The sequence below is a fragment of the Neocloeon triangulifer genome, unplaced genomic scaffold (assembly GCF_031216515.1).
Source record: "Neocloeon triangulifer isolate White Clay Creek 2 clone unplaced genomic scaffold, ASM3121651v1 ptg000009l, whole genome shotgun sequence".
NCBI classification, from domain to species: Eukaryota; Metazoa; Arthropoda; class Insecta; order Ephemeroptera; family Baetidae; genus Neocloeon; species Neocloeon triangulifer.
In genome coordinates, this window is record NW_026775551.1 from 3,431,584 (window position 1) to 3,458,584 (window position 27,001).

At 36.4% G+C, this 27,001-nt stretch overlaps 3 protein-coding genes across 5 annotated transcripts; 1 reads left to right on the plus strand and 2 right to left on the minus strand.

Annotated features, from left to right (window-relative positions):
• The first annotated feature begins 819 nt into the window (after positions 1 to 819).
• LOC132195403 (venom serine protease-like) lies at positions 820 to 5,460 on the plus strand. Its single transcript, XM_059617366.1, has 9 exons — positions 820 to 1,114; positions 2,729 to 2,993; positions 3,453 to 3,602; positions 3,692 to 3,893; positions 4,036 to 4,229; positions 4,410 to 4,532; positions 4,591 to 4,673; positions 4,799 to 5,113; positions 5,184 to 5,460. The coding sequence occupies exons 1-9, from the start codon at positions 1,063 to 1,065 to the stop codon at positions 5,207 to 5,209; spliced, it is 1,410 nt and encodes a 469-aa protein (XP_059473349.1). The 5' UTR covers positions 820 to 1,062; the 3' UTR covers positions 5,210 to 5,460.
• LOC132195404 (histone RNA hairpin-binding protein) lies at positions 5,448 to 7,619 on the minus strand. The gene is made up of 5 exons (XM_059617367.1): positions 7,401 to 7,619; positions 6,832 to 7,340; positions 6,593 to 6,736; positions 6,391 to 6,534; positions 5,448 to 6,204 (listed from the first exon to the last, which is right to left on the minus strand). The coding sequence occupies exons 2-5, from the start codon at positions 7,332 to 7,334 to the stop codon at positions 6,045 to 6,047; spliced, it is 951 nt and encodes a 316-aa protein (XP_059473350.1). The 5' UTR covers positions 7,335 to 7,340; positions 7,401 to 7,619; the 3' UTR covers positions 5,448 to 6,044.
• A 196-nt stretch (positions 7,620 to 7,815) lies between these two features.
• LOC132195302 (unextended protein) lies at positions 7,816 to 26,978 on the minus strand. Of its 3 annotated transcripts, none has more exons than XM_059617215.1 (14): positions 26,725 to 26,978; positions 16,917 to 17,157; positions 15,611 to 15,769; positions 15,336 to 15,558; positions 14,807 to 15,096; positions 11,962 to 12,133; positions 11,154 to 11,348; positions 10,952 to 11,098; positions 10,755 to 10,886; positions 10,560 to 10,696; positions 10,380 to 10,506; positions 10,120 to 10,322; positions 9,877 to 9,939; positions 7,816 to 9,665 (listed from the first exon to the last, which is right to left on the minus strand). In XM_059617215.1, the coding sequence occupies exons 1-14, from the start codon at positions 26,934 to 26,936 to the stop codon at positions 9,501 to 9,503; spliced, it is 2,466 nt and encodes an 821-aa protein (XP_059473198.1). In that variant the 5' UTR covers positions 26,937 to 26,978; the 3' UTR covers positions 7,816 to 9,500. The 3 variants fall into 3 exon arrangements, with proteins under 3 accessions (XP_059473198.1, XP_059473200.1, XP_059473199.1); XM_059617217.1 differs by lacking the exon at positions 26,725 to 26,978 and adding an exon at positions 19,767 to 19,891; XM_059617216.1 differs by lacking the exon at positions 9,877 to 9,939.
• Positions 26,979 to 27,001: the final 23 nt, after the last annotated feature.

Consider the following 27,001-nt stretch of genomic DNA (forward strand, 5'->3'; position numbering starts at 1 on the left):
AGGATGTTATTATAAAATATTTTTATTCCATGCATACTTGGAGCCAATTTTTAGATATTGAGCGTTCGCAGATTCTTCTTTGCTAAATCTCCGCTAGCGGCGCTAACGTTCAGCGCGGCATTAAATTAGAAAAAATGAAATTCTTCTTTCATAACTCTCATCATCTACTACTTTTATCCAGGATTTATATAACATAGAAATAATTCGATGAAATGTTTAAATTTCTCACAAAATTAAATACTTATCACCATAATTATAATAATATCCGCAAATTCTATAAAAGTTTATTTTTAAAATTATTTGCTATAATGCAAATTTTCATCTTTATATAATTTGGAATCGTTTGGAAATCAGTATTTTATAGATTTAATTCCCGTTGAAAATCAGAAAAATAAATAAAAATAAAAATTGTGAAGAAACGGCATCATCGTGTTTTCGCAAAATTTACTGTCCTTTTGACACCAGTTGATGCAGAATTATATTTAAAATTTGGCTCCTGGTTCTGCTTCAAGGAAAATAAGATTTCCAGCGAATTGCAATTGAATTTGAGTTGGCAACTTAAAGCAGAGCGAGCTGAATTCAATTTGATGCTGGCGTCGATCGCGACACTCGAGCAATTCAAATGACACTGATTTATTTTACTTTTCGGCCTTTGCTTTTGGACCGAGACGCTCTCAGTGAGGTGTGAATGACTCTTGAATTGCATTGTGTCGCATTTTGGGCAGGCGGCCGAAAGATCAAAGCTGAGGTCGCGCGCGCGGTCATCCCACGTCAATCGGCAAATAACGGCCTGCGCACGTTTAACGGCGGCGAGGTCAGTCTTACCTGCCGCGACGAACGTGAGATTGAGCAGCAGTGCAAATGAAATGAGCACCGTCTGGCAATAATTTATATTGTTTGAGAGTTGAGGAGGAGAGTTTGCGAATCGTGTTCAAGAACCGAGTTGCGGCCGCAGAAGTGGCCGAGGAGAAGAAGAGCCAACAGCAGGGACGACCAGCATCATCGCATCAATATTTGCACAAACGGCGAATTTCAGCGGCGCCTCAGCTCACAATTCACGAGATGATTAATTTGGTGACAGTTTTTCTTTTTAGCGCGCCAGCCGTGATTTTAGGTAAATTTTTAAACTTTTTTTTTTATTAAATTTTAAAATGATTTTTGAGTCTATCAAAATCAGGAAATGAGATTAAGCTATTACTAATTAATATGTAAAAAAAACGTATTTCAAATCTAAATTTATAGGGATGGAATGGAATTGCTAATCATATCTTTTTAACACATTTTGGTGGGTGGAAATGAACTTAATCTTACTATAAAAGATAAAAAAAGTATAACTTTTTTATACATTTATTGACATTTTTCACCAGTTAAATTTCCCTGAAAACCACTTAATTTCAGAAAATGGCCAGTTTCTAAAGAAAATCGTGCAGAAATATAATTAAACACACAATTTTGACGTCGATAATAATAAAATATTAAATTTGGCTTTTTTTTCAACTTTTTATTTCCAAGCAGATAAAAATTCACTAAATAGGCGCCTATATTTTGCCCATAAAAAATCACATATTTTTTCCTAGCGTTTTTCAATTTAAACAAAATTAATTATTTGAGATATTATTATTATTTCAGTTACTTCAAAAGCAAAGAAGAAGCATAAAAAAAGTTTGTAGCTCCCTGGAATGAGCATATAATGATTCTATCAGCATACTCTATTATGCTTGCTTCCCTTTTTTAGTTTTAATCCTATGATTATTTGATTAAAATATTACATTAATAATTTTCAAAATATGATGTCATTTCTCAAAATATTTGAATAAATAGGCATAATGAAAATTTAATTTACCTTTTCATCACATCAGATAACAAAAAATGAATCAAAAAAGTAATTCAATTGCAGAGAGTTTTCTAAACATATCGATTTACACGATTTTAACCAATTTCCATAAATAAATTGCTTCACAAAACGTAATTTTGCAAATCAAATAATAAATAATTAATTACACCCATACCAAAGATAGTACATCGTGACTATAGTAAGTATTCGTTAGAATACTCTACATTAATACACCTCGCACTGGACGCTTAATAACAGTCATCAAACCCGTATACGTAGATGAGAAAAATAATCAGCGACCGCGTGAACGATTTACGAGACACGAAGACAAGGCAATCTTCCTATACCTAATATTTACTGCTACGTTCAGCACAGTCTCGTGCAATCAATATTAGCAGTGAAAAAAAAACTCGACTGGTCGACTCATCTTTTATATTCAGATCCAATTGATATATATTTTGAAATGTGTGCACTTAAATTTATCTTCAATATATGCTAATACGATTTTTAATTGCAAAAAGCAAACGGTAAATTAAATAATCCGAACCTGAAATAAACAGCGGTCTTTTTCCGAGATGAGCATAGGAAAGGAAAACAAGTCAGTCCATCGAGTTTCCTCTGATGGATTTATAATTGTCACTGATAAGAAAAACCACACCACATGCACACACGATGCAACTACACAGAATCAAAACTAGTTCAGTGTTCGTGAACTTGACACACTAATTCAATGTGGGGTCGAGACTCGTCTTGGTTTTGCCTTTGATTTCAGTAATTATACATTTTTCTATGAAATTCGCCCGGAAAAACCAAACCACCAACTTCTTCATTAGAATATAAAGTCGCGACTCGGAGTGCATTTTGGTCACTTTTCCTATATTTTGTTCCGTGCAGGTGCCGCCTTGTCCGGCGACTTCCCTCGAGCACACATGCGTCTGGAGCCCTTCAAGAACGACACCGGCCGCATCGTGACCAGCCTCCTGATGCTGCTGGGCATCAAGAGCAACTCGACGGCCAGCACGGAGGACGACAGGGCACAGGTCAGCAACAGAATCACGCCCGGCTGTGATTTTTACCAGAACGTCGAGCCTGGAGACAAATTCTACATTTACTCGCCGAATTATCCAGACACGTTTGGTCCACACCTCACCTGTAGATGGTAAATTAACACATTAAATTAAAATTGAGCAGTAGAAACTCTTTAATATATACGCCAATTTTGAGTATTAACTTTGAATATTATCAATAATTTTTGTCAATAAAATAATAATTTAACTAACGCTGTTTTGAATGATCACATTTAACAAGAAAAATACTCAAGATTTAAATTTATACAAATTTTAATATATTTAACATTGAAATTTAAAACGTCAAAATTCTAAATAAATTTGGAATTTTGATAAATTTATCTTTTATTGAAAATTGAAACCAGGCGAATATTGTTGCAAAGAAAAAATAAAGTGGGAAGTTTTCCTCTATTTTTCATTTTTTCTTTGCCTGGTTTCAATTTTTCATGAAATCCACCACCATTCAATTTATTTTTTATTATTTGACAAATTTCTTGTTTTTCCAAATGTTTTTTTATTATTATTATTAAAATAGATACCTGTATTTAAAGGTATGCTGTGGCACCAGTTGGATGGAGGTTAGAATTAGAGTGCCGAGAAATTCAATTAGACGATGGCGAATTCGGAGACGAATCGTGTGAAGGAGGAGACGTCCTTTGGGTATCCCTATCAGGCGACTCTAGGCTCAGAGACGCTCACGGGTTAGAAACATATTTTTCCTCGGATTGTACTTTAATTATTTATAATTCATTTAGCAATTAATAAAATCTAATAAAACTTATTGTTCCAGCTACTGCGGTGTTGGCAGTTTCCTCACTTTAAGCAACTCAAATTTGCTCAACATCGTATTCCAAGCAGGCGCCCGCTACAATCCTGGCAGCCGATTTTTTTGCGAGCTCCGAATTCGTCCTGCAGATTCTGTGAGCACTGTTGCCCCTCCTGTGGTCACCAGCAGGCCACAGCCATCATGTTTGTGCGGACGGCGATTCGTGGTAATTTAATTAATATATATATAAAGATTTTGCTCCGAATAAAAGTTAACATTTTTAGGACCTGCATGATTTTGACCAAGTATTGTGATAAAGCATTTTTTATTCCGAGATAAGACCAATTTTTATTTATTAAAATTTGCAGAATCGGATCGTCGGCGGAAGTGAAACGGGAATCAATGAGTTCCCAATGATGGCAGGTCTGGTAGATTTGGACTCGGCCAAAGTGATTTGCGGCGCGACGATAATTTCTGCTAGAAGAGCTATTACGGCAGCACATTGCTTGGTCCAGCGAGCACCAAGTTCTGCCGTCCTGCTCGTTGGCGACCACGATCTGAGGTTTGAAAAAAAATGATGATTTTTAATTAAGTGGAAAAAAAATAGATAAAAAAAAATTAAATGGGGTCCACTACTAATAAAAGGCACAGACTGACAAGAATTTGTCTTGGCCTGACCCAAAAAAATTATTACTCATGAAGGGAAAATTTACAAAATTTAATTTAATTTTTAATCAACCAGCACAGGGACGGACACAAATAAGGCCGCCGTGTTCAGGATCCAGAGATTCATAGCGTTTCCCCAGTACAACACGGTCACGCAGAAAAACGACATTGCAATCATCGAAACCATCAGAGACATGCCGTAAAATAAATTAATTTTTTTTATTTTGAAGATTTCACTGTCAAATTGAACACTTCAGGTTCAACGTTGCTGTGAGTCCCGCGTGTTTGCCATTTAGATTTGAAGAAGAGGAATTTGTGAATGAAGATGTCATAGTTTTAGGTTTATAATTTTAAATTTTACAATATCTCTTAGATTTTTCTTATAAAAACCGCACGAAAAGAAAAATCTGAATTGATTTTATTGCGAAGTTAAATTGTTCTAATTTATTTTTTTTTTAAATTTAGGTTGGGGCAACACTGCTTATAATGGTGAGCCATCGTCGAGGCTTAAAAAGGTAGAGCTGGGGGTGGTGAGTGACGAGATGTGCAGAAGCGCCTACCCATCGGGCAACAACATCGACAACACCCAAATTTGCACGTTCAAAAATGGCTCAGACGCTTGCCAAGCCGACTCGGGCGGACCTGTCTTGTGGACGGATCCTGAAACCAGAAGGTTGCATCTCGTTGGAATCATCAGTTATGGGTTCAGATGCGCCACTCACGCTCCTGGGGTCAACACCAGAGTCTCAAAATACTTGGATTGGATTCAGCAAGTGACTGGTATTTTAATTTCTTGCACAGAAAAAAAAAATGATTTTAATTCTTATTTCAATTTTTCTTGTTTGTTTAGGTGACGACTTCTGCGTTGCAAAATAATGCAAACTTTTTTATTTTTTAATAAATACGCATTTGCAAAATAAAGTCATTTTACGTGCTTTTTATTTAATATAAATCAATGTGACGCACCTAAATGAGTTTTCATAATTCTTTAAATTTTGGGCACAAAAAAAGTGATTATTGCAGCTTGTAAATATTTAACCAGGATTTCACCGTTGTAAATGAAAATTTCTTTAGAACAATCGTGAAATATCTGTGCATAATTAAATACAAGTTATCAGTTATTATGATTAAGTTGTAGTTTTTATTCAAATTTTACCATACAAAAATAGGTATCAATCCACTCTGTATTTGTTTGTATTATTGATGAAATGAATCATCTTTTCATGCCATTTCCTACTCAAAATTTATCAATTAAACTTGAGAAACATCATTCATTGCAATTTTTACAGTAATTGGTTTATGTTTGCACAAGTAAAAAATCCACACATTCATATTCTTAAAATGTCGAGAAAAAGACAAAAGCAACTCGAATCTTTCCTCACAGATAGAGGATAATTTCAAAGATCATAAACTGATCGTAAGTTGTCACTTAGACTAATGAAAGCAACTGCAGTGAGAATATGACTTGACGTCAAGCAGAGTCACAAACTAAAATCAAATAATTTTATACGAAACAAGTACGATAATAATTTTACAAATCAAGAAAATTTTGATCGAGGAGAGTAATTTACAGATTTTAAGGCCCCCTTTAAAATGAGACATATGATGTGGCATCATATTTTTACGAGTCGGTGAAGTTATTTCCAAGAGGAGGCTCATGTGATTGTGCTAAAGTCAGAGTTAGAAAACACAATTTACTCATCCCAATCTTCTACTTCAGGGGAGGGTATTCGTCCAAGGAAATGGTGCTGGGAGGGCGCTGAGCTCCCTTTTTGGTGCCACTCCCAGGGTATGAGATCTCAGAGTGGTTGTCACTGATTGCACTGCTGTTTCCGACGGAGGCTTCAGACATGGTGTCCAAATTGTCCAAACTGTAAAATAGAAAAATTAGTTAAATTTTTAAGTTAAAGCAAGTGGAAAATCTGAGAAAAGATCTAATAATTATTTGTTATAATCATTCATTTTCATCAAAATCAGAAAAATCTGATAGACTATTTATTTTATTTTTCTCGTAAACTCAAATCTTCCGCAGAGTCAATTTTTTAAAATAAACTTACTTGTCCAAGTCTCCTTCATCACCCTCAGGTGGGTCGTAGGTGTGCAGCTGCTGCCTCCATTTTCTGATGCAGCCGTCCCAGGCCCTTCGGCTGTACTGGATTTCCCTAGGGGGAGTCTGTGGGTGGTCAGGCAATCTCTTGTTCCTGAAGAATAAGCAAAGTTGAAATTCACAAACATCAGGTTCAAAGTCGACTCTCTTACTTGGGAACCATTTCAAGGTATCTGCGGTAGCCTTCCGTGTTCTTTCCGTACTCAATTTGCTTGGCTCTCCTGCTCAAGACACCGACATCGGTTTCCGGCTCCATGGTTTTCTTCTTGGGCCTCGGACTGAAGATTCCTCTGTCCCTAGAAGAAATTGAAAAAGAAAACAATTTAAAATAAATCGGCAAAAAAAATTTAGACGGAAAATATCTATTGAAGTTGTATTAAAACAATCTTACCCTGGGGAGGAGCAGAGAGAATTGCCAGGACTGCTGCATTTGAAAAGGTCCTGGGGTCTTTTCCTCTTCAGGTTGTCCTTCTGCTGCGGACTAATGGCAGGACTGTCTGGTGGGCAAAGTGGTCTTCGAGGGGAGACGGCGAGTCCGAGCTTTGGCTGATTCGAGTCTCGTTCCCGGCGCCGCGGACTGGCCCAAAGTCTCCTGGTCACGTCCGAGTTTCTCTTGCTGGGACTCTGCGCCTCGTCCTTGACCGGACTGCAGTGCATCAGTTCGGGCGAGTTGCACACGTCCTTGAGCGGCGACTCGGTCTTCATGGGACTCTCCTCGCAGCCAAAGTCGATTTTCTTCAAAGCCTTCGACCTCGAGTCGTCCAGGTTCGGGCAAGGATCTTCCTTTGACGGGGTCTTGTCCATGCCACGCTCGTCCTCCTCCACAAGGTCGGCCCAGCTCTTTTCGCACTTTTCACCGGCCGAAGCAGGACTGTCCCTCGTGTTGTTCGGCATCTTGGCCTGTAAAATACACAAACGATAAATTCTTCAGTCCGGCAAACGTGGTGGAAAATGGCGCACCTGCTTTGTAGATTTTCTTTGGAAGGACCGTGAAATGAGGTTAGGCAGCCGATTCGCTTAAATTTCGCCGGAGAAAATAACTAGAAAAATTTTAAATCCCGATTTGATGCGCCTACATCGTTTTGTGGAGAATTTTGTTGGAAAATCGGCGCGTCTTTTTAATCTTTGATAAAAAAATCTGTTTCAGCTGCTTTTCGGTCCTGTTGAATAACAAAACGCGGGAAGAGGCTCGGCTCGGCGACCAATCAGAAGAATGAAAATGCGGTGCATCCGCCCACTCAAAAAACCGCGCGAAAAATGTGAAAATATTCAATAATTTACATTCACAACTTTCAATTCAACTCCAATCAAAAATGAAAGAAAATATGATGATATGAATGACCATAACGAGAAATTAAAATAGCAGAGATTTCATTGAATGTCAATAAAATAATTTTATTTTAATAATCTTGCATCAGGCTCATTTTTATGTTTATTTCTTATAACGAAACTGCTAACATTTTTATGTAGCTAACGAAATTAAATTAAATCATCCATACTCGTCTTCATCAGATAATAATAATTATTATCAATTATATCTGACGCGACGGCCTGTGACATAGCCACACTGCTTGCATGTAAAATAATTTTATCCAAGTTTAATGCTCCAAAAACTAAAAGCAATATATTTTCCTATTTTTACGACATTGAGGACACAATTAAATGTTTTTCTATAGATACAGGTACGCATATTTCTTACACAATTTTCTCTTTGTCTTTGCAATAAGGGATGATCATTGGTTCCAATACAATTGTTAAACTTTTATGGATTAAGAAAATTAGTTTGATTTCGTAGAATTTTTCAAATAGTTAATTATTTTGATGTACTTCGTTGCTTGTCTTTTGACAAAATGTTATTGTTAGATGGCATTATTGTGGCTTTAAAGCACATTTATTTAAATTTTGCAGAGCATACAGATTATTTAGTGAATAACAAAATACGTTAATAGCTCCGGAATTTGCTAAACATGAGAGCATTTTGGGTTAGTTTTATAGGGAGTCATTGAATCTCAATCAAGAGCTGAAAATTTCGTGTCTTTTTTGAAACTTTTTAAGGATTTATTCTCACAAGCAAGATTGAAATATTTTGCTAATTATTATTTTTTATCATCATTGGAAATGGCATTGCAAAACTTTTTGGCTATAACGGTGTCAAAAATTAGAACAGTACTTTTTTTCGCACGAAATAAAAAATAATTATGTATTGGCTTTTTACTCCAAATTGCATGATAATATTCAGGGTGATGATAATATACATTTTATTAACAAATACAATAATTTCCACGTCGTCAAATACAATTTCTCTTACAAGATTTATTCAGGTACAGGATTCAATAATGTAATGATTTGGCTGATCTAGCATTTCAACACAGCCTGTACCTGCGTTCTCGGTTTTCAACTACCATCTTATTTCATTAATTCACATCGAATAATATTTCTTTTCTATAAAATTTCCCAAGTCGAATGCTGCATTTCTATACTGAAAAATTTTGACATTACATTTGTGAGCAATTTTCTTACAGCAGGCAGCTCCAAAAAGTTTCCGACAAATAAAACAGATTGAGTTGGTGCAAATAAAACTGACAAATAATTATGTACAATTTGTACAAGCAATTGGCATGGAACTTGCAAATGACTAAATTTGACATGAAATTCTTTTCATAATGGGCTGAAAGCATTTAGTTATGATATTACGAGAAATATATATATGGCACCAACATCGCAGAGCAAAAATCGGCCAAGGAAAGCTACAATCTACTATGAGCACTGCCTAAACTGGTCCAAAATCTTCCTAACACTGGTCGTACACCAATAAATTCAGGCTGATTTATTTATTTTTTGCTAATCACATGCAGCGGTAACTGACCTCGTAAAATAATTATTACTGTAACAGGGCGAGAGAGTGAGTCTCTAACAATTACTCGAAGGAATGCTCTTCTCTTTTTATTTCTATCAACATGAATAAGGGACACTGCGTGCAAGTGTGCTTGACCACCAGTGGTCCAACCTGCATCACCGTGACCTGCGGGGAAACATGGAGTTACCCCGCGGGGGCTGCTGCTAAAATTGTGTATTTTCTTGTGGCAAAAGACCTTGACTTTCACTCGGGCTTGGCGGCAGCGGCGAGATTTGACCGGAACTCATGAAGCGGTCCCGCTCTTTAATGACCAGGGGTCCGTTGCCTGCAGTGCTGGGACTGCTGGCGTTGGCAAAATGTGGAGCTTCCTGTGGAAAATTGAAATAGTTTAAAAAAAACATTTAATTTTTAAACGAACAATGGCTTTTGGTTACGAATTTCTTGTTAACAAAAAATCATGCAAAAATTTTACATTATGTACAAATGTCGACAAAAATTTTCATTGAATATTTTTGCGAATTGTAACACAAATAAAATCAGCAGTCTTTTGAACCAGACAGCCGAGTACATTTAATTCACCTGTGCTTCTGAAGCTGGAGAGGCACCGAGATCGTTGCGTGCCTTATCTTGCTGGAGCATATACTGCAGGAAAAGCAGCGGCACAAACAGAGACAAGATTGTAAATTCACAGTCACTCGACATGGTCGACAAAGAGATTAGAGAAAGTCGTTTTAAACAAAGCATGCAAGGCACATATTATGTGTAATTTCGAAATTGAATTTTGTGCATTTTGATTAATCGAGAAGCAAAAGCGAAAATCACCATTGAAAGGTCGAGGTCCTCCAGGGCCCCTCCATCCTCGCGCATCTTGTCGAGTTTTGTTGCCCGGACGGCTGCTATGTACAGAGACACCGGAATCTTGATGAATGTGATGTCTGTGTGTGCCCTGACCGTGTAGTCAGGCAGAAACTCTGCTGGCTGGTATTCGGGTAGACTTGGCGGAGTCACAACCAAAGCAGACTCGGCTAGATTTACTTTGGAATTAAAATCTCATTCAAGGAGAAACGAAGCTGATCACTTACTAACTGACATGAAAAACTCTGTTCCAAAAGAAGTAAAGGGTCTGGCCACAAAGACCAGATTTTCATTTCCGATCGACACCTCGGCCAGTCCTTCCAAAACCAGGACAAAGAAATTAGCAGGTTTGTTCTGAAAATTGATTTCAAATTAAATTTCCTTTTATGTATGTTTCATATTTCTACTTTTTCGTAAATAATTAGGCTCTGGGGATCTTGCATGATTCCTTTTCTTTTCAGTTTAATCTGCCGGTTGACGTCCTCCTCCAGCAGTTTCCTCAGCGCCGTAAGTGAAATGACGTCCGGTTTGAATGGAGAAACCGCTGCAACAACAATTAATAATCAGTTGACTAATTGCAGATTGAATCAATTTGATTATACAAGTGCAGAGGAATTGGAAGGCGGCCAAAGTCAACTGGGGCGAAAGGACGTGCTTTTGTTTCTCGCGCTTGCCGAGGAAAAGAGACACATTGTACGTGTTCCTGTCCAACTGTCGTTTTGTCCGGTTGTCCGCTGCGATCAAGAGAAAACGGCAAAGTCAAACGAAATTGCAAGAAGTGTGGCGTGCTTATACTTACACCACATGTCCGTCTCGTCGACAATTTCCGCCTTGATCATCTCCTCGATAATGTCTTCCAAAGTAACCAGGCCGACCAACTCGTAATAGGGGTCCTTCTCGTCTTGAGTTACGACTTTGAGGACGAACGCCATATGCCCTTTGGAGCCTGCAAAGAGCAAAATATGACTTGTTTGTGCAACTAAGCGAGCGGAAATTTATACCTTCCCGCAGCAATTTCAGCATGTGGTCCAGCGTGACGTCTTCAAACACAAATTCAAAGTTGCGAGGGTGGAACTTGCAAAACACGCTGACAGGCATGTTGAGGCGCGAGTCGACAAACGCGAGATCTTTGGCGTACAGGATGTTAACGATGTGGTACCTGTTGCCCTTTTCGTGGACCGGAATACGGGAATATCCTGGAAAATGTTCGATTAGAAATATCAATAAAATTTTTAGTTTTTTGATGGAAAAATAATTAAAATGGTCTGGTCACATTTGGAAAAATCCAGCTTAGAACTTCGTGTTTGAAACAATAAAAATTAAATTTTAATTTTTAATAATGATTAGAATTTTAAATCGGCTTTTCCTCGATGGGTTTTGTGAGCTGTTAATTATTTAAGAAAACAATATCCTGCTCTACATGTTTCAGCTACAGCCATAATTCATGAGCTGTGAAATAATTTTGACATTAAAAATATCTTTTTGAATTCAAGTATCAAATCTGTGTTAAAAATTGTTTTGTAACTTTGAATAATTGTTCACACAAAAAAATTGTTAATTTGAAAGTAAAATATTTTAATTTTTGTACTTAATCTTGTCAAAATAATTTCACAGCTCGATGGCTCCAGCCCGCAGACAAAACATGTAAAGCAGGATATTGTTTTTTCTTCTTTAACAATAAACAACTCACAAAACCCATCAAGGAAAAACCGATTTAAAATTCAAATCACCACGAATCAATCCTTGACACCACAAAATTAACTTTGTTTTAGTACTAGGAATAATTTGAATTACAAAAATAAAACCTACCCTTTTCTCTAATCTCATTGAGAGTTTCAAAGTCGAGCACCGCGTCTTCAGGCAGCATGAATGCGTCCTCGATGCTCGTCATCACGTCCTTGACGATTTTTTCCTTGAGTTCGAGCGCACCAGAAATGATGTTGACCTCCTCCTTTTCCAAATCGTTGTACTCGTTGGTGACCTGCAACAGAGCAAGATGATCGCATCAGCGCGGGATCGACCGAGGCGCGCATCTCAGTCGTGCAAATAAACAGGAAAACAAAATATTTATTTGATCAATGTGTCCTTGGAATCTAGCCGACCTTTCCCAATCCACTATTAATTGCCCAATTAGATCTCGTTAATAAGACCAGTGTGTGTCAGTTTGTGTGACGCGCAGAGCAAACCGTCAAAAGCCAGAAATAGAAAAAACGGCCTTATGCTATTAAAATTTTTCTCCTTCTCTTTTGGCAAAGAGCTCGGCTTTGGCGAATTCAAGATTTCCTCGGCGAGCGTGTAAATAAAATCTCGGGTTTGAAATTTTTTAAGCCTAATTAGCGATTTACTTGCGATAGATCGTCTCAGCACAGAGAGGTCGTTTATTTGTCTACGTTTTAAAGTCTAAGCTACGTGAAAATAAAGCTTTCAGGGATTAGAAGCTGCACAAAGGAAGTCGCTCAAATGCTGCTCAAATTCGCCGGAGGTGGCTGCCAACTACAACAATCCGCTCGCTGATAATAGAAGTAATAATGGCTTTTGGTGCCCCCACCGGTGCTGATACGTTAATTTAAATGTTTCAGCAAAGCTGCCCCATACTAAAAAAAAGCTCGACCGTCCCTAGTATAAACGTTGCTGTGAAAATAAACCGCGGCGGTGGATTCATTAAAAAGAAGAGGCGATTGAAATGTGCCAGACACGCCAGAATTTGACTTTCAAAGCACGGAAATTTCAGTTTGAGTAAAAATTTCATATTAATCTTACAATTAGAAAGAATTTTAAATGGAAAAAATTAAAAAAAAATCATAATAAAAAAAAATTGACGTGTTCATTGAAAATACAGAGAAATTTTTACATTTTGAAAGCGGGTAATATTATTTCCAGGAAGAACAGGAAAAGATTTTATAAATTAATAGGAACCTTTTTTAAATTTACTATATTTCATTGCCTTTTCTGTCACTGGATTGTACACAGATGAAGTTGACACTTTAGAGTAATTAAATATTTTAGTAAATAGTGTTAATTTGCAATGCGCGCTTTCGGTTCACCTTTCAAAGGATGCCAAACTGACAACTCGATCTCGCAGCTCAGAGGAAATTCCGTAACGCGAGTTGCAGCGTGTAAGACAAATCTGGCCGGGCAACGCGAAACTTCCTGTCACTTTCGTTTAAGAAAACAAAGCTCGCAATTTTTGCGGCGCGCTTCATATTATTTTGAAACGCGAGAGAGACGTCGCGAAACAGGACCAACACGAGAGGATGTGCGATGGCGGTGGCCAGTTGACAAAATCGACGAGTGTGACGATTCCAAACTGGGTGCGAATTTAATTAAATTCAATTAATTTAATAGTCATGCTTCTTATTAATTCGAATCATAATTTGATGGACAAAATTATCTTTAACGGAAAAATTTCCGCGACTGTGTTGATAGAAAAATATACTTTTTTTATATTTAATTAAGCATTAAATTTAATTTCAATAAATAATTTTTTGTTCAAATATTCATGACAGTTAAAAGTTTAAATAAAAATTTATAATTTATTTGCATTGGGTCCTGTCATTGAAAGTATTTTTTCAAGGATTGAAAATTTTACGTCAAACGAATTTACTGTCTGACAAACTGATTGCGATAAGTGAAAAACAAATTACCAGCCTGCCTTGAAAGAAAAATATTAGCAAACGCAATTGATAAATTACTTTCCTCAGTGTTTGCACGACACTTGCTTTATATTTGTGTGGCAGGAATAAAAATCCAGCCTCTTGCCATGTGCCGCCGTCGCAGCCTATTTTTATCGCCAGAATATTTGTGGTGTGTGTGTTTGCACATACATAATTTTAAATAAATACGCATGACGAGACACTCTGGCTGCATCTCTCGGCGCGACCGACATTATTTTTAGACGCGCCGCCTCACCCGTTCGGCCGCCGAGAGCGGTTATCAGATGAATGGCCTCTTCGCAGAATGCAATTAAGCACTTCAGGAGCGCAACGCGCTTTTCACTTTTTAAGTGGCGCTGAGGCAATTCCGTGACTATCGAGCACTCAAAAAGCATCTCGAACCGTTCAAAATTAGAATCCACAAACGGAAATGAAAGTGAATTTTTGGTATTTTAAATAATTTTTCTTAGGGTCAGGCCAAGACAAAGTCTTGTCGGCCTGGGTCCTTTTTTAGTGGCGAAGAAGGCGCCACTCAATTTTATCATAATTTTTATTGTGTAACTTCATTATTTTATTTATTTATTACAATCAAGCATAATTTATTTTAAAAGGTTTATTTTGATACTGAAGTTATTTTGAATTGTTGTTTATGGAAATTTTTAAGTTGACTGCAGATAAAGATGTATTATCATTTCTTATTTTATTTTGCCAGCAAAATTATTGACATTTAATTTCTTGCATAATTATGAACTAGCCAGAAAAGAGTATTCTTTAATAATACAGTTAACAAGCATTGAAAACTAAATCATTTTTGTAAAAGCCCAAACTACTTTAAAATTGCTAATGGACTAACGAATGATGAATATTTACAGTCAGTGCGAGTATATTTGATGAGCAGATTGCAAAATACACTCGAATGTTTATACACAGTTGATTTTTTAATTTAAATTAAAATTTTAATCAAATATATATATAGAGAGATGTCAGAAGAGGATAAATACCTTGATGAGTTCTTTAAGTCGCTCTCTATTGTACACGTTTCCGATCTCCTTGCCCAAAATTTTATCCAACAGCAGCGAGATTGGATAAGAAAGGGGCGCGGTGATGATCATGAACGCTTTAGTAATGTACACCGTCTGGGCGCCGACGGCCAGGCCGTGTCTGGAGCAGATGGCCTGCGGCATGATCTCACCGAAAATGACGATCGCGATGGTCGATCCGATGACGGCCACCGGTCCAGAGGTCAGGTCGTCCATCAGAATGGTCAGCGTCGAGTTCACCAGCACGTTACCTGCACTGTCACACTTGCTCTAGACACACCATTTTTGCACGCCCTTTGGCAGCCGCAAGCAAGCAAGGCTCCCTCCGGAATTAAACAAAGGAAAAAGGACAAGGTGCGGTTCCATCAAGTTCCGAATACGAAACAGTTGAATGGTTTGATAAATTCAAATTTGAATAAAAGATTTTTAAAGATGGAACCGCACGGCAATTACGGCAAAAGCGCAAAAACGGGCTTTGGCTTGAACCCACCTAAAAGTAACGAGCAGAGCAAGTAGTTGCCGTGCGCCCGCACCGGCTCGATGGCCCGTGCGTGTTTTCTTTCAGTCTCGGTGCCGGTGTTGACGACGATTTTCAGTTCGGTTTTGTCCAACGCCATCAGGCCCAGGTTGAGGCCTGAGAAGAGTCCTGAGAGCACCAGCAGGACAACGATGATGACGATGCCCAGCCACAGGGGCAGCATCTTTTGAAAGGCCTGGCGGAAATGGATTAGATGAACCTTTTTTATTTTTAAAAACTTTCAGTACCTTGATTTGAAGCCAGGTCTCTGTTTCGTCTCCAGCATATTCCCAATTGCTGCTGTTGCTCTTCTTGGTGCAGATGTAGAACGTGGTGCCGTCGAGCGCGGTGTCCGGCAATTGCACCATTGCCTGGGCGGACGTTTTCATGATGCTCTTCGCGTCAACCTGAAATTTGAATAATTATTTTTCGATTTTGAGAAGTGGCAAAATTGGCGTTCTGCATCAACTTAGAAAGAAATTTCTTAAATAAGATGCGTTTTGTAAATGAAAAAGATTTATGAATTTTTTTAATGAAAGCTATCGAAGTTTTTACTGAAAAATAGTTTATCATTTATTTATTATTAACTTTTAATTACATACGACGGAGAAAAAGTGACGAGTTTATTATTACAATTTTGGTGCAAACTTGTGAATGTGTTGAAAATATTAATACATTTTAGGAAAATGAATATACTTTGAACTTATTACTTAATATGCTGCTTTAAATGTCGAAAAAAGTAATTCTTAAAATAAACATTAAATTTATAAAATAATTTATTTCTAAGTAAATAAAATCATAAATAATATTAATAAGAAATAAAAAAATAAGCGTTTATTATTTGGTTGTAATTTTTTATTTATTTATTAATAAATCCAATACCACTTATTTCCAAGAGTCCATAGCTTTTTTTTAATATCTCAATTTGATTTAAGTAAAATCAGTGTCAGCGTCGCTGTAACGATCTTAAAAGTTAATTTGATTAACATGATTGAAAACGGGTGGCGTTTAAAAAAAACTGACCTAGTTAAATCACCCACATTTTGCTGCCTTGCACATGCGATTTTCATCATGAAAATTGTTTGCCTCCACTTAAAGCGCAACGCTATTGTGTGCAATTGGAAATTGCTGCAAATGAACAAATGAAGCGTGCGGCGTTTTAACGTTACTGGCGCAGCATTTTGTCATCGCACTGAAATAGACCAGTTTTCCAGCGAGTGCATTGTTGGTGTTTTGCGGAGGTTGCGTTCAAAATGATGAATGGTCGTGTTGTGAGAAGAGCAAAAATAAACCATAAGAAACATCGCTAATGGTATTGCACCCACTTTGTTTCCCATCGCAACAAAGTTTCCACCCATTTAAGTCATTTTTATTACTTGCTGGAAAATTGATCACAATTACTTGAAGTTTTATTGATTTCAATATTAATTTTAACTAAGAAACTGCGCCAATTGAAATAATTTTATGTAAAAAAAAATATTAATAATAAAATTACAATTCTATAAACGCGAATTTTTTTTATTAAAGAATATAATAGATAAAAATCAAACTCACGAGAAAGACTTTATTCGATGGATGCTGGCAGTTCTCGCCTCGCAGGCCCGGCACCGACGTGACCGCCACGGAGGTCTCATTTGTGAAGCCTTGACCAAACAGTCTGATTGTGGCCGTCATGCCCACCAACAGAACGGGCACTCCATTCTCATCATAGGTTGGGTCGCGCTCAGCAACCTCCACCCTGATTCCCGTCACCTGCAGGTCAGGGTGGTCGGCGCTGCGAGCACCTCGGGTCAGCCTGAAAACAAACAAAAAAACACGGATTAATTACAAGATTTCAAGAATTAACGAGATTACAAAAATTTCAATTCCCTAATTGAGCCGTAAAATTCATAAATCTAGTTTTCATTACGAATTAATTGGAGTAATTTAAGCATTCTGGATGAAATAAATGGGCTGCGGGTTTGAGTTGACAGGGCAAAAAACAGCAAATGTGCCAAGATTTTGCGCATCGCCAGAGCATTTATCAACGGATTTTAACCATCTCGCTGACACAGCATGGTCTAGTGAGCTCATTTTTAAATATATTTCTATTTTTTTTTTATGTTTAGATATGACAGATTGAACTTGACGTGATGATTTGTGCCCGCGTCACTTTAAAATAACTGGCTGGCTCAATTTTTTCCCCAAGCTTTAGAAGTTCAAACGAAAAGTATATTTTGAAAAAATTTCTGTTGCAACAATAAAAATAAAATATGAGCCGAAATTTTGATATGAAAAGTTTGCGTGTAATCCCGGGAAACACCTGGAATTTCGGCACGACGTGCGTTCCGGGGGGAGCGGGGAACGGGGCGCTCCGGCAGGGGTGCCGAAGCCAGCCAGGTCCAGCCAAGCGGGTGAGCAGGCGGACGGGCGCCCGCCCCACTCACTTGAAAACGCGGCGGCCCGATCGATAAGTTGGCCCTGCCTGCTCGCTCGGCCCACAACAACCGAGTAACCTTGTTCTCACATTGCGGAGAACCGTCATCGATTGCAATCGCTCTCGGTACTCACACCCGAGGGTGCACAGCTACCCTAATGAACCGCCCAATTTCCCTTTTCAGATCACATTCAACATCCGAGCCTGAAAATATGGCGTTTCTTTTGAAAATCTTCTCTTGCAATTTCCAATTTTAAACCATAATTGTTTTTTTCTGAGGCCGAAATCAAAAGTGGAGAGTAAATTTCAGATAAAAATTACTAAGTCAGCTGGAGGAAAAATAAGAAGAAGCGTATAATTATTTTGTCCAAATGCGGCTAAAAATTTTGTTTAAATTCGTTGTTAATGCCTAGTTTCATTTCTTCCTCTTTCCTCACCTTCTCCATAAGAATAAGGAATTTTACACACTAAAAGACTAGCAGAGCACTTCGCTAATTAGTTGTAATCAGCACGCTGGCAACAACGAGGCTTTCATCAAGACTCTGCAGTCATGCTTGTTCAAAGCTTTATATACGCGAGAGGACTGAGACGAAAGCAAACTTTGAGCGTTGCGAGAACGTGTTAGAAGCCCAAGTCAAATAAATTGAGGAAAAAGCGAGGACGGAAGAGGAGTGTAGAAAAACACCATAAAGAAACTGTTTTAACTCGAATCATTTTAAAAATAATTTATAAGTTAATGCAAAAAATTACTCAATGTCTCAAAAAATTTATAAATAAGAATTTAAGAGGACAATTATTTTTGGTGGCGACCTTTTGGTGGCCATCGATCGGTTAAAAGCAACATTCACTGCACCAGTTTTTGCAAATTCTCGGAGGCATTGAGAACCAGTCGATAAATTTCAACTTTAAATGTGACAAAGTCCAGCTCAAAAATCCAAATTTAGCTTTTGTTAAAAAAGCATCGTGTTCTGCACGGCCGAATAAAAGTTTTCCTTTTGCTTTTGCTGCTGCGGCTTGGCTCATCCTGCAGCGAGAGGCGATAATCACGTCGCGCGCCGAGTATAACTCTTTCCTCTGATAAGATAAAGCACGGCGTGGCGGGCAAGCGAGGTCTCATTAAAATGTCATTATTACATGTACATCCAAAAGGTATGAATACTAATTCATCAAATTTTGGTGACAGTGGGTTTTTCTCATACAGAGATTAAAGGAATGCCCTTCGTCCTTGGTCAAATTAAATTAAAATTAAATTATATAATCAAGCTACAATTTTATAAAATATTATTTCTGTAGCTTTTTATCATTTAAGGTTATATTTGGTACAGATTTTCTTGCAGGCCAAAATTAAACACAGCATTTCGCACATTTATTTTGGCTCGGTTTAAAGCCAAATTTTCGAAATTCCAAGCAATTCAGACCAGCCTAGATGGTATGCAAATAGCGGAAAATAGGAATTTGCAGTGTTTGTTTTGAACGCAAAATAATACGCTTCAAGCGAGAAAATATACCGAGAATATAATTGGTGCTGACATTTGCTCAAGATTTGTGACACTGCGGACAACAAAGGCCGGCCAAGTTGAATTTGCGAAATCTTTTGCACCACAACGAGGCGTGATAAAATGGCCACTGAATTATACACAGATCATACTAAATTTCAACAGTTTTGTCTTCTGGAAATTCATGGATGAATTTAATTAATCAATTCTATAATTAAAAAATTTGTTTCATTGAGAATTATAGAAATAAAACGCAATTTTCTCAAAATCATTGCAAGTTTTGATACAGAAATATAAAATAGAGAAAATTATGTTTTCCCCGATCTCAATTTTTGTCAAGTAGGAACAGAGATGAAAAATCGTTTTTTTACTAAATTTTTATAGAAATAACAATTTTAATTTATTGCAGTTTCCACGAATCTGAATTGCAAAATGCTAATTTCATTCCAGATTGGTACAGGGTGAACGACTCTAAAATTAAAACGGACTCACTGCGAAACAAAGACGAGGATGGTGGTGACCGCCAAGGTGGTCATGGAAGGGCAGGGACAAGGCATGCCACAAACTCACGCTCGCCATGAGGCTTGACTCGGAGCGCTCGAGGCGGGCATTGTGGCTGCACGGACTGGCAAATTCGCGTGACAATTTTCTCATTACTCGGCAAAACATTTTTGTTTTCCAGCAGATAAAAGCGCAAGTTCTTTCGCAGCTTTGCCCAGTCGGTCATTTGGTGCGCTCGCGGCTCAAATTTTCGCCGCAATTCCTCTGCATCGACCAGACTCAATTAATCACGTTAATGCGCAACTTTTGAAAATTTGTTAATGTAGGTAACCGCCAGTATAAGAAACATAAAAAATTCAATATTTTACAATCTAATTATTTGCTAAAATTTTAATCTCAAAGCCAGAGTTGAAGTTCTTCAGTTTTAAAAACAAATATCAGCAAATTATGTAAATATTATTTTTCAAATAGTATAGAAAAACAATAACAAAACAAAATGTTTGAAAATCATATATAAAATAAAGAAAAATAAATTTCAACCATTGCCAATAAATCTTAACAAAACCAAGTCAACTCAAGGCTCACTGCGGCGGATAGGGTGATTTTAATCTCGGAAATTTTAGCAAAATTCTTGCTAGCGGTTGTGCCATTTTGTCCAAAAAATTTATTGCTTTTCAAATAAATTGTTTTCATCAATGGAATGTGAACAATGTATTGTAACAATAAACAACAAAAAACAACAATATTAAATAACAATAAATTTAAACTAATTCCAAAAAAATTTGCAAATATGTTCTATAAGAAAAAAGAACGTGAATATAAAATTTAATGATACAAACGATTAACTTTTTGATATTATCTTCCAGTGTAAATATGAGTAAAGGAAATTTATCATTTTTTATGAAATAAAAATGCGTCGGACGGTCAACCACTTCCACTGCACTTGACCCATTTCCGTTCTTTTTTTGTTTTCTTCAGACTTCCATTTTTCTACGACATCAAATTAGAATAATTTCATCCTCAAATGCCGTTTTCTTAAAATTTAATCAACCTGTTAAATATTGTAACGCAGCGTTTTTGCAAAAGCCAGTTGAAAGAAATCCGTTGAGCGCAAATGGCGATAAAAATTAATTATTATTTGCGCGTTCACATAACCCTGCTGGCGATAGATGCTATCAAGTGGAAGTGCAGCTGAGCAATCTGCAAAGCGCGATAAGGCACTATTTAATTGCGGTTTTTCGCGTAGTTACATCACCACTGCAGCACATTTTGTGTATTTTTAAGTATTTTTAATCCACGATTACGGCACAAATTTGACAGCAAAGAATACAAATAAGAGTGCGACAGATTAGTGAAAGTAAGTCAATTTTTATTTTTGTTGGGCGAGTTTCCTCAAGTTGACTCATTGCTTGGAAATTTCACTTGATTGGTAATAAGGTAAAAAGTAAAATTGCACAAAATGAAGAAAAAACATTTTTTTTTTAAACAAACCAAATAATTGTACACAATTTGAATTTTAAATTATTTTGGATTTAAATTTCAGTCAATTTCTAATTTTTAGTGTAGAATTGTGTCGGGTTTTCGTTGTTATGAGCATTCCAGTTAAGTTTTAATGTTTCAAAAGAAATAACGTGAATTCAGAAACTGAGCAATGCTCGGAAAAAGAATAAAACTGTCCAAATTTCAACTTTTAATTGGATATTTAAATTCTTTTCAAAACAGATTTCTGTCCGAGTTTCCCATTTGCTTCTCATAATTTTTTAGTGTTAATTAATTGGACCTTTTTGGAAACAGAAATCCGAATCTGTTTTGAAAAGAATTAAAATTTACAATTTAGACATTTTCCGAGCATTGGTTTTCTCGCTCATTTTCTGAGTCCGCTTTAAATTTTTTTGAAAAAATCATCATAGACTAACATTTTCTCTTCTAATTTTATAACTTGATGCGGTAAGAATATAAATATTAACAGAGAAGGAATATATATCATGAGTTACATAACCGCATCGACGTACTTTGCATCGAGTTTAGATTGTTATAAGCGCGATCGCCGCATCAGCAGTCGTTGCACAAACGCACGCTCTGAATTTGTTCTGTCGATCACAATAATTGCGAGAGAGATAGAAAGACCCTCGTGTGTGTGTTTTTTATTCCATCATCCACCGGCCGACTTAATTTATGAGTGTGCTTTTGCTCGCTCAAGAGAAACGCGCGCGCGCCTAATTAATTGTTGTGGTTACAACGGGGCACAGGGGTCAATTCGAGCCGAAGCGAACAACCATATCAAGCAGCGACCCAATCTACGCAGTGCTTCACTAAAAATCTCATAAGTAACGCGTAACGAAATTGTGGATTTGCTCCGAACAAAAGTTGGACTGAAAAGCGAAATTGCGGTTATTTAAAGTTAAAAAAAAACAGTTGAAAATCTAAATAATAACAGATAAATTAACACACATTTAGTTTAATCAGGATGAAGATTTAAATAATTAAAATAATTATTGTTGTTGATTTGTCATATTTTTACAACTCACCGATTACGATGAATTTTTAAATTTGGCTTAAAAAAAGTAAAAGAGTGGAACTTACAATTTCATTCATTTAATTATTTAGTTTTAAGAAGTTGACACAAGGAGATGATCTTGGAAATGAAAGAGACCGGGCTTTTTTCAACGAGGAAAAGCCCGATCTCTTCAATTTCATGTAATTAATTATTTTTTTACATTCAATTTCTAATTAAATCAAATTTTATTTATTTATTTTGTTTTTAATCAACTATCCATTTTTTTTTTAAATTTCGTGAGAACCAAATCGAAAGAATGAGGTCCCTTTTTGAGACTTTCGGTTTTCCAGTATAAGGATGGAAAAGGAACTTGCAACTCATTCACAATCAAAAGCATCCCACTTGAAAGCGGAAGCGCAAACAAAATTGGCCCTTCGTTCTATCGGATTGTGCTTGGCAAAAAGCGCTCCATTTCTCCTCCAGGTCGACGATCTCTCTTACTTTATTATTATTTTTTTATGAACCTGTCGGCTCGCAGCGCGAAACGAGAGTGGCTGACCTAATTCAACCCCCGTGATCGATCTCTTGCTTAGCGCGGGGCGCGGCGCCTCACACCGGCGGCGCCACGACGCTCGTAAAAGGCGAAATCGCGTTACGGAATTTATTTATTTTCTCGTCCGGTTTTTATTTGCCAAGACCGGTTTCGGAAGTCCTGGCCCGAAAGCTGCGTCGACCGAGTCGTGATTGACGCACCCCACGCGATTCCTCTTGATCCGCCGATTGCAACTAATTGGCCAAAGCCACTATTTTCAGCTCCATTTATTGACTGACGCACAGCTGTTGTCTCACCTGAGACGCGATTTAAGATTAATTTAGATTAAAAAAAAAATGAACCAAATAATCCCTCCATTGAAAATTGTAAATTGGCTTCATTTAAATAAAAATACTTTATATAAAAAATATAATAAATAATAAAAAATCATCAAAAATATTATCTTTTTTCATTAAGTTTGTTGAGGAGTTTTACGACAAGTTTGATTTTTGAATAAATGGAAATTTTCTAAATCAGGGAATGGCCATTTTCCTTCAATGCTAATTTTTTCAATCAAAACATTCCTTGATTTATATATATATATATATATATATATATATATATATATATATATATATATATATATATATATATATATATATATATATATATATATATATATATATATATATATATATATATATATATATATATATATATATATATATATTTTTAATAACCAGTTAATCTAAAATAGCTGAAATTGGCTTCAAATTTTTGACCACTCTGGCAACGACCAGACAAAATTGTAAAACTGTTTGATTTGAAAATCAACACGTTTTTTCTTGATATTCATGTTACAAGTTTCACTTGGTGCTGCGCCGAAATAAAAATCATCACGCGAACGCTCAAGGAAAATTGCGTGTGTAAAAAATGTAACCGGCGAATAAACACTTCTTATAACTTGAATGAAGCCTCAAATGATAATTAGAAAATTATAAAACGTTTTGCCTTCGCTCCGTATTTGCAATTAAACTTTTCGAATTAAATTAATTAAAAATCCAAGAAAAAATTGCATGATCTTAAATTTACTGAACTGATCTAGAACTAAAATTTATTGCAAAATTTTCTCTTTTTCTTTATTTATATATAAATTTCAGAATCTACTAATGTAAATGAAGCAGTTTCTGCCTCTATTTGAGATCAGGATAAATTTCTTTTCAGCCTTCATATACAAATCATAGTTTTCCGCCATTTCACAACAGTTTTTTTCCACAAACAACTTTCCCTTCCACTTCTACTGATGTCTATTCTCGTTTCCTTGTAAAATAAAATTTATCCAGTGAGTAATCTTTTCAATAAAATTTCCATTATCGAAACTCGTTGACGTCAGTGTGGGCAAATTACATTGAGTTATTATTTTTAAACTCGACTTTTCGTGAAATCTTTCTCATTTACTTGCACGACGCGTCATTAAACGGCTATTTCTGGCCACTGATGGATTTGGATGCATCGGCATGGAAGAAACTCAGCCGCGCCGGTTTCAAGCAAATCGATACTTTGGAAAACAAAGGCGCATATATGTCGGCAGGAAACCTTGAACTCTAATTAACCGACGAGTGGATTGAAGTCGATGCGGAACAAAATGATTCACTTGATAGAAAAGTATTATTTATTTAAAATTTGCCACATTTAAATTAATATAATTGTTTATTGTTAAATTTGAACTAAAATTACTAATTTATTTCAGATTCCGACCTGGCACGCATTTTTTTGGGGGTCAAATGTGACTTACAGAGGAAAAAAATACTTATTTCACTTTGAAATCAGGATTATTATGACCCCACATTTCGACTATAATTTTTTCTTTGAATTCTTTTTTAGGAGGAAACAAAATGCGTGTGGCCCAACCAAAAGTTTGAACCTGAAGCCATTAATTAGAGAGTTTTTACTTCTAATTTTCCATTTCCTTAAATAATTGTTTTTCAACACTTGAATGTTGTGATGTGAAATTTTGGACCAATAAACAGCAACAATAATAAAATAATTTTGAGTGACGATTTTTGTTTTTAGACTCCGATGTGTGATTTCCAAAGTCAACAAATTTAACGACGTTAATCACTATCGAATATTGTCTCAAGTCAAGATACTCAAATCTCAGCCTGACCGTGAAAACAAATAAATAATGATAATAAAAAATAATACTAATGAAAAGCCGGTGCGACCGAGCGAGACGCGACGTCCGAGTAAAAGCTGTCGTAGCCATGACCATTTTTTTCTCCACAACCAACATCCACACACGAGGGAATTGATAAGGCTTCCGTTTCGTTGGCATTGGCTTTTCTACAGAGTGTGCTGCTGGCGCACAATCGATTATTGAGGCACGCAAAAAATGTGTTTGCAATAATTTGCGCACAAATATGCAGAATTTGCAGCCTATAAATCGCGGAGGATAATCGCACAAAAATAATAATCTTCGAGCAGCAAAGAAATCAAAAAATTGTTGCGTTTTTAATTTTAAAGCATTACTTTGTATGTACGAAAAAGGGTTAAATTTGGTGATTATATTATGTATTTGAAGACAGGGAATTAAAAGATTTGAATAATCGTGTTAAGTTTCTCCAGAAATGTTTACTGATCCTAAAGTAACCATTTTTCACCGACAACAAAAAATTAGCAAATTAATCATTCCGAAATGGCAGTTCAACGACGGGTTTTGCGATTTCTTTTTAATTGTTTTCAATAGGAATAAACAAGAACTGCAGATTTTCAATTAATATAACGTGAAGCAACCCCTTAATCGTGAATAATCCTTCCACAACTGAAATTTTATACAGTTGCAGTTTTAAAGTAAAATCAATTGAAAATTAAAATTTAGCCATAATAATAATTTTCGATTTGAACACAATTTCATATAAATTTTTCATCCCTCCAATATTCTTTTTTTGTTATAAAAGAAAAGATGAAAAAATAGCTTTAATTAGTGCTACTTTCAGTTGCTTTAAATGAAATCCGTATGAAAATATTTTTTGCAATAAATTAATAGAATTTTTTACTTTTCAAAATAACAAAATTTTGCGGAAATTTTGTTTGAAAGTCTGGAAAAACATATAATTAATTTCTTAAAAAGTTGAAAAAGTCTGTCATTTTGGTCTTTTTTAGTCGCTTAAGTCGGAAATTGAAGAGGTAGTCAATTTAAATCGCTGCCAATTTTAATAAAATCAATCAATTCATTTTCATGACGTTCCGAGCGACGTAGAAAAAAAGGTGATGAACTAAAATGCACGAGCCTATATTAATTATTTGTGCTTTTCTTATGTTTCGTGTGGTAATTAACTGTTTATCTCACGCTTGTAATGGAAATAGCAATTATTAGGATAAACTGAATAAAAAAATTAAAATTCTCAACAACGTAAACAATAATAATAATAATAAAAATCAAAGAATAATTTATTTAAAATTATAAAAACAAAGTGCAAGATCCAAAAGTAAATATTTCTACGTACAAATACTCTGCTCCAGAATAAAATTTAAAATGCTGATTTCAAGTACAATAGGTACAATATTAAAAAAAATTAATCATAATAACTTTGAACTTTGTCCCTAAAGATGTATTTTTAACTTTTAAGTGAAGTGTTCATGTTTTGATTGGCGAATTAAATTAATAATTTTTGTCAAATACAGGAGAAAATATTAAGCCTCTGCTATGGCGCCAACACGTGCGTGTCGACACGTAAAATTAAGGACTCGCTTCCAGAAAGTGCCATGCGCGCGTTTTAATAAAAGTTTGGCTGGCCCTCGTCCAGAATTTCTAAATGGAACCGCCGCAGTTCAACGAGCCGCGGCGACCGCAGGAGTGCCGAGGGCCGCCCCCGTCCCAGGTGGCCTCGGCAGGTGGACCCGCGATTTTCGGTACTCACTTGAGGGCCGCCGAAGTGGTGCTGGGCCGACGAGGTCGCGACCACTGCTCACTTTGCTCGTAATCGGCGTAATTAGTCCGATATTCATCGTCGTAATTTGTTGAGAGCGGCCTACGGAGTGGTCTCGAGTCGTGCACCGGTGACGACCTGATCGTGCTCACCACAAAACAAGACAAACACCATACAATTGAGACGTAGAGTCTTCCATCCATAGCGAGAAACTGACTGAAATGCGGCCACTGCGGCCGCCCCCTTATAAATAGGCAGCAAGTGACGC

What these genes read in the sequence shown, in the direction of transcription:
- LOC132195403 (XM_059617366.1), top strand. Translation starts at nt 1,063, where the DNA reads ATGATTAATTTGGTGACAGTTTTTCTTTTTAGCGCGCCAGCCGTGATT. An exon ending in TGTGCGGACGGCGATTCGTG is followed by an intron (nt 3,894 to 4,035) that starts GTAATTTAATTA and finishes TAAAATTTGCAG; the next exon opens with AATCGGATCGTCGGCGGAAG. An exon ending in TTGGATTCAGCAAGTGACTG is followed by an intron (nt 5,114 to 5,183) that starts GTATTTTAATTT and finishes TTGTTTGTTTAG; the next exon opens with GTGACGACTTCTGCGTTGCA.
- LOC132195404 (XM_059617367.1), bottom strand. Translation starts at nt 7,334, where the DNA reads ATGCCGAACAACACGAGGGACAGTCCTGCTTCGGCCGGTGAAAAGTGC. An exon ending in TCTCTCTGCTCCTCCCCAGG is followed by an intron (nt 6,737 to 6,831) that starts GTAAGATTGTTT and finishes AATTTCTTCTAG; the next exon opens with GGACAGAGGAATCTTCAGTC. An exon ending in TACCTTGAAATGGTTCCCAA is followed by an intron (nt 6,535 to 6,592) that starts GTAAGAGAGTCG and finishes CTTATTCTTCAG; the next exon opens with GAACAAGAGATTGCCTGACC.
- LOC132195302 (XM_059617215.1), bottom strand. Translation starts at nt 26,936, where the DNA reads ATGGATGGAAGACTCTACGTCTCAATTGTATGGTGTTTGTCTTGTTTT. An exon ending in GACTTAAAGAACTCATCAAG is followed by an intron (nt 12,134 to 14,806) that starts GTATTTATCCTC and finishes GCTCTGTTGCAG; the next exon opens with GTCACCAACGAGTACAACGA. An exon ending in CTCCAGCTTCAGAAGCACAG is followed by an intron (nt 9,666 to 9,876) that starts GTGAATTAAATG and finishes AATTTTCCACAG; the next exon opens with GAAGCTCCACATTTTGCCAA.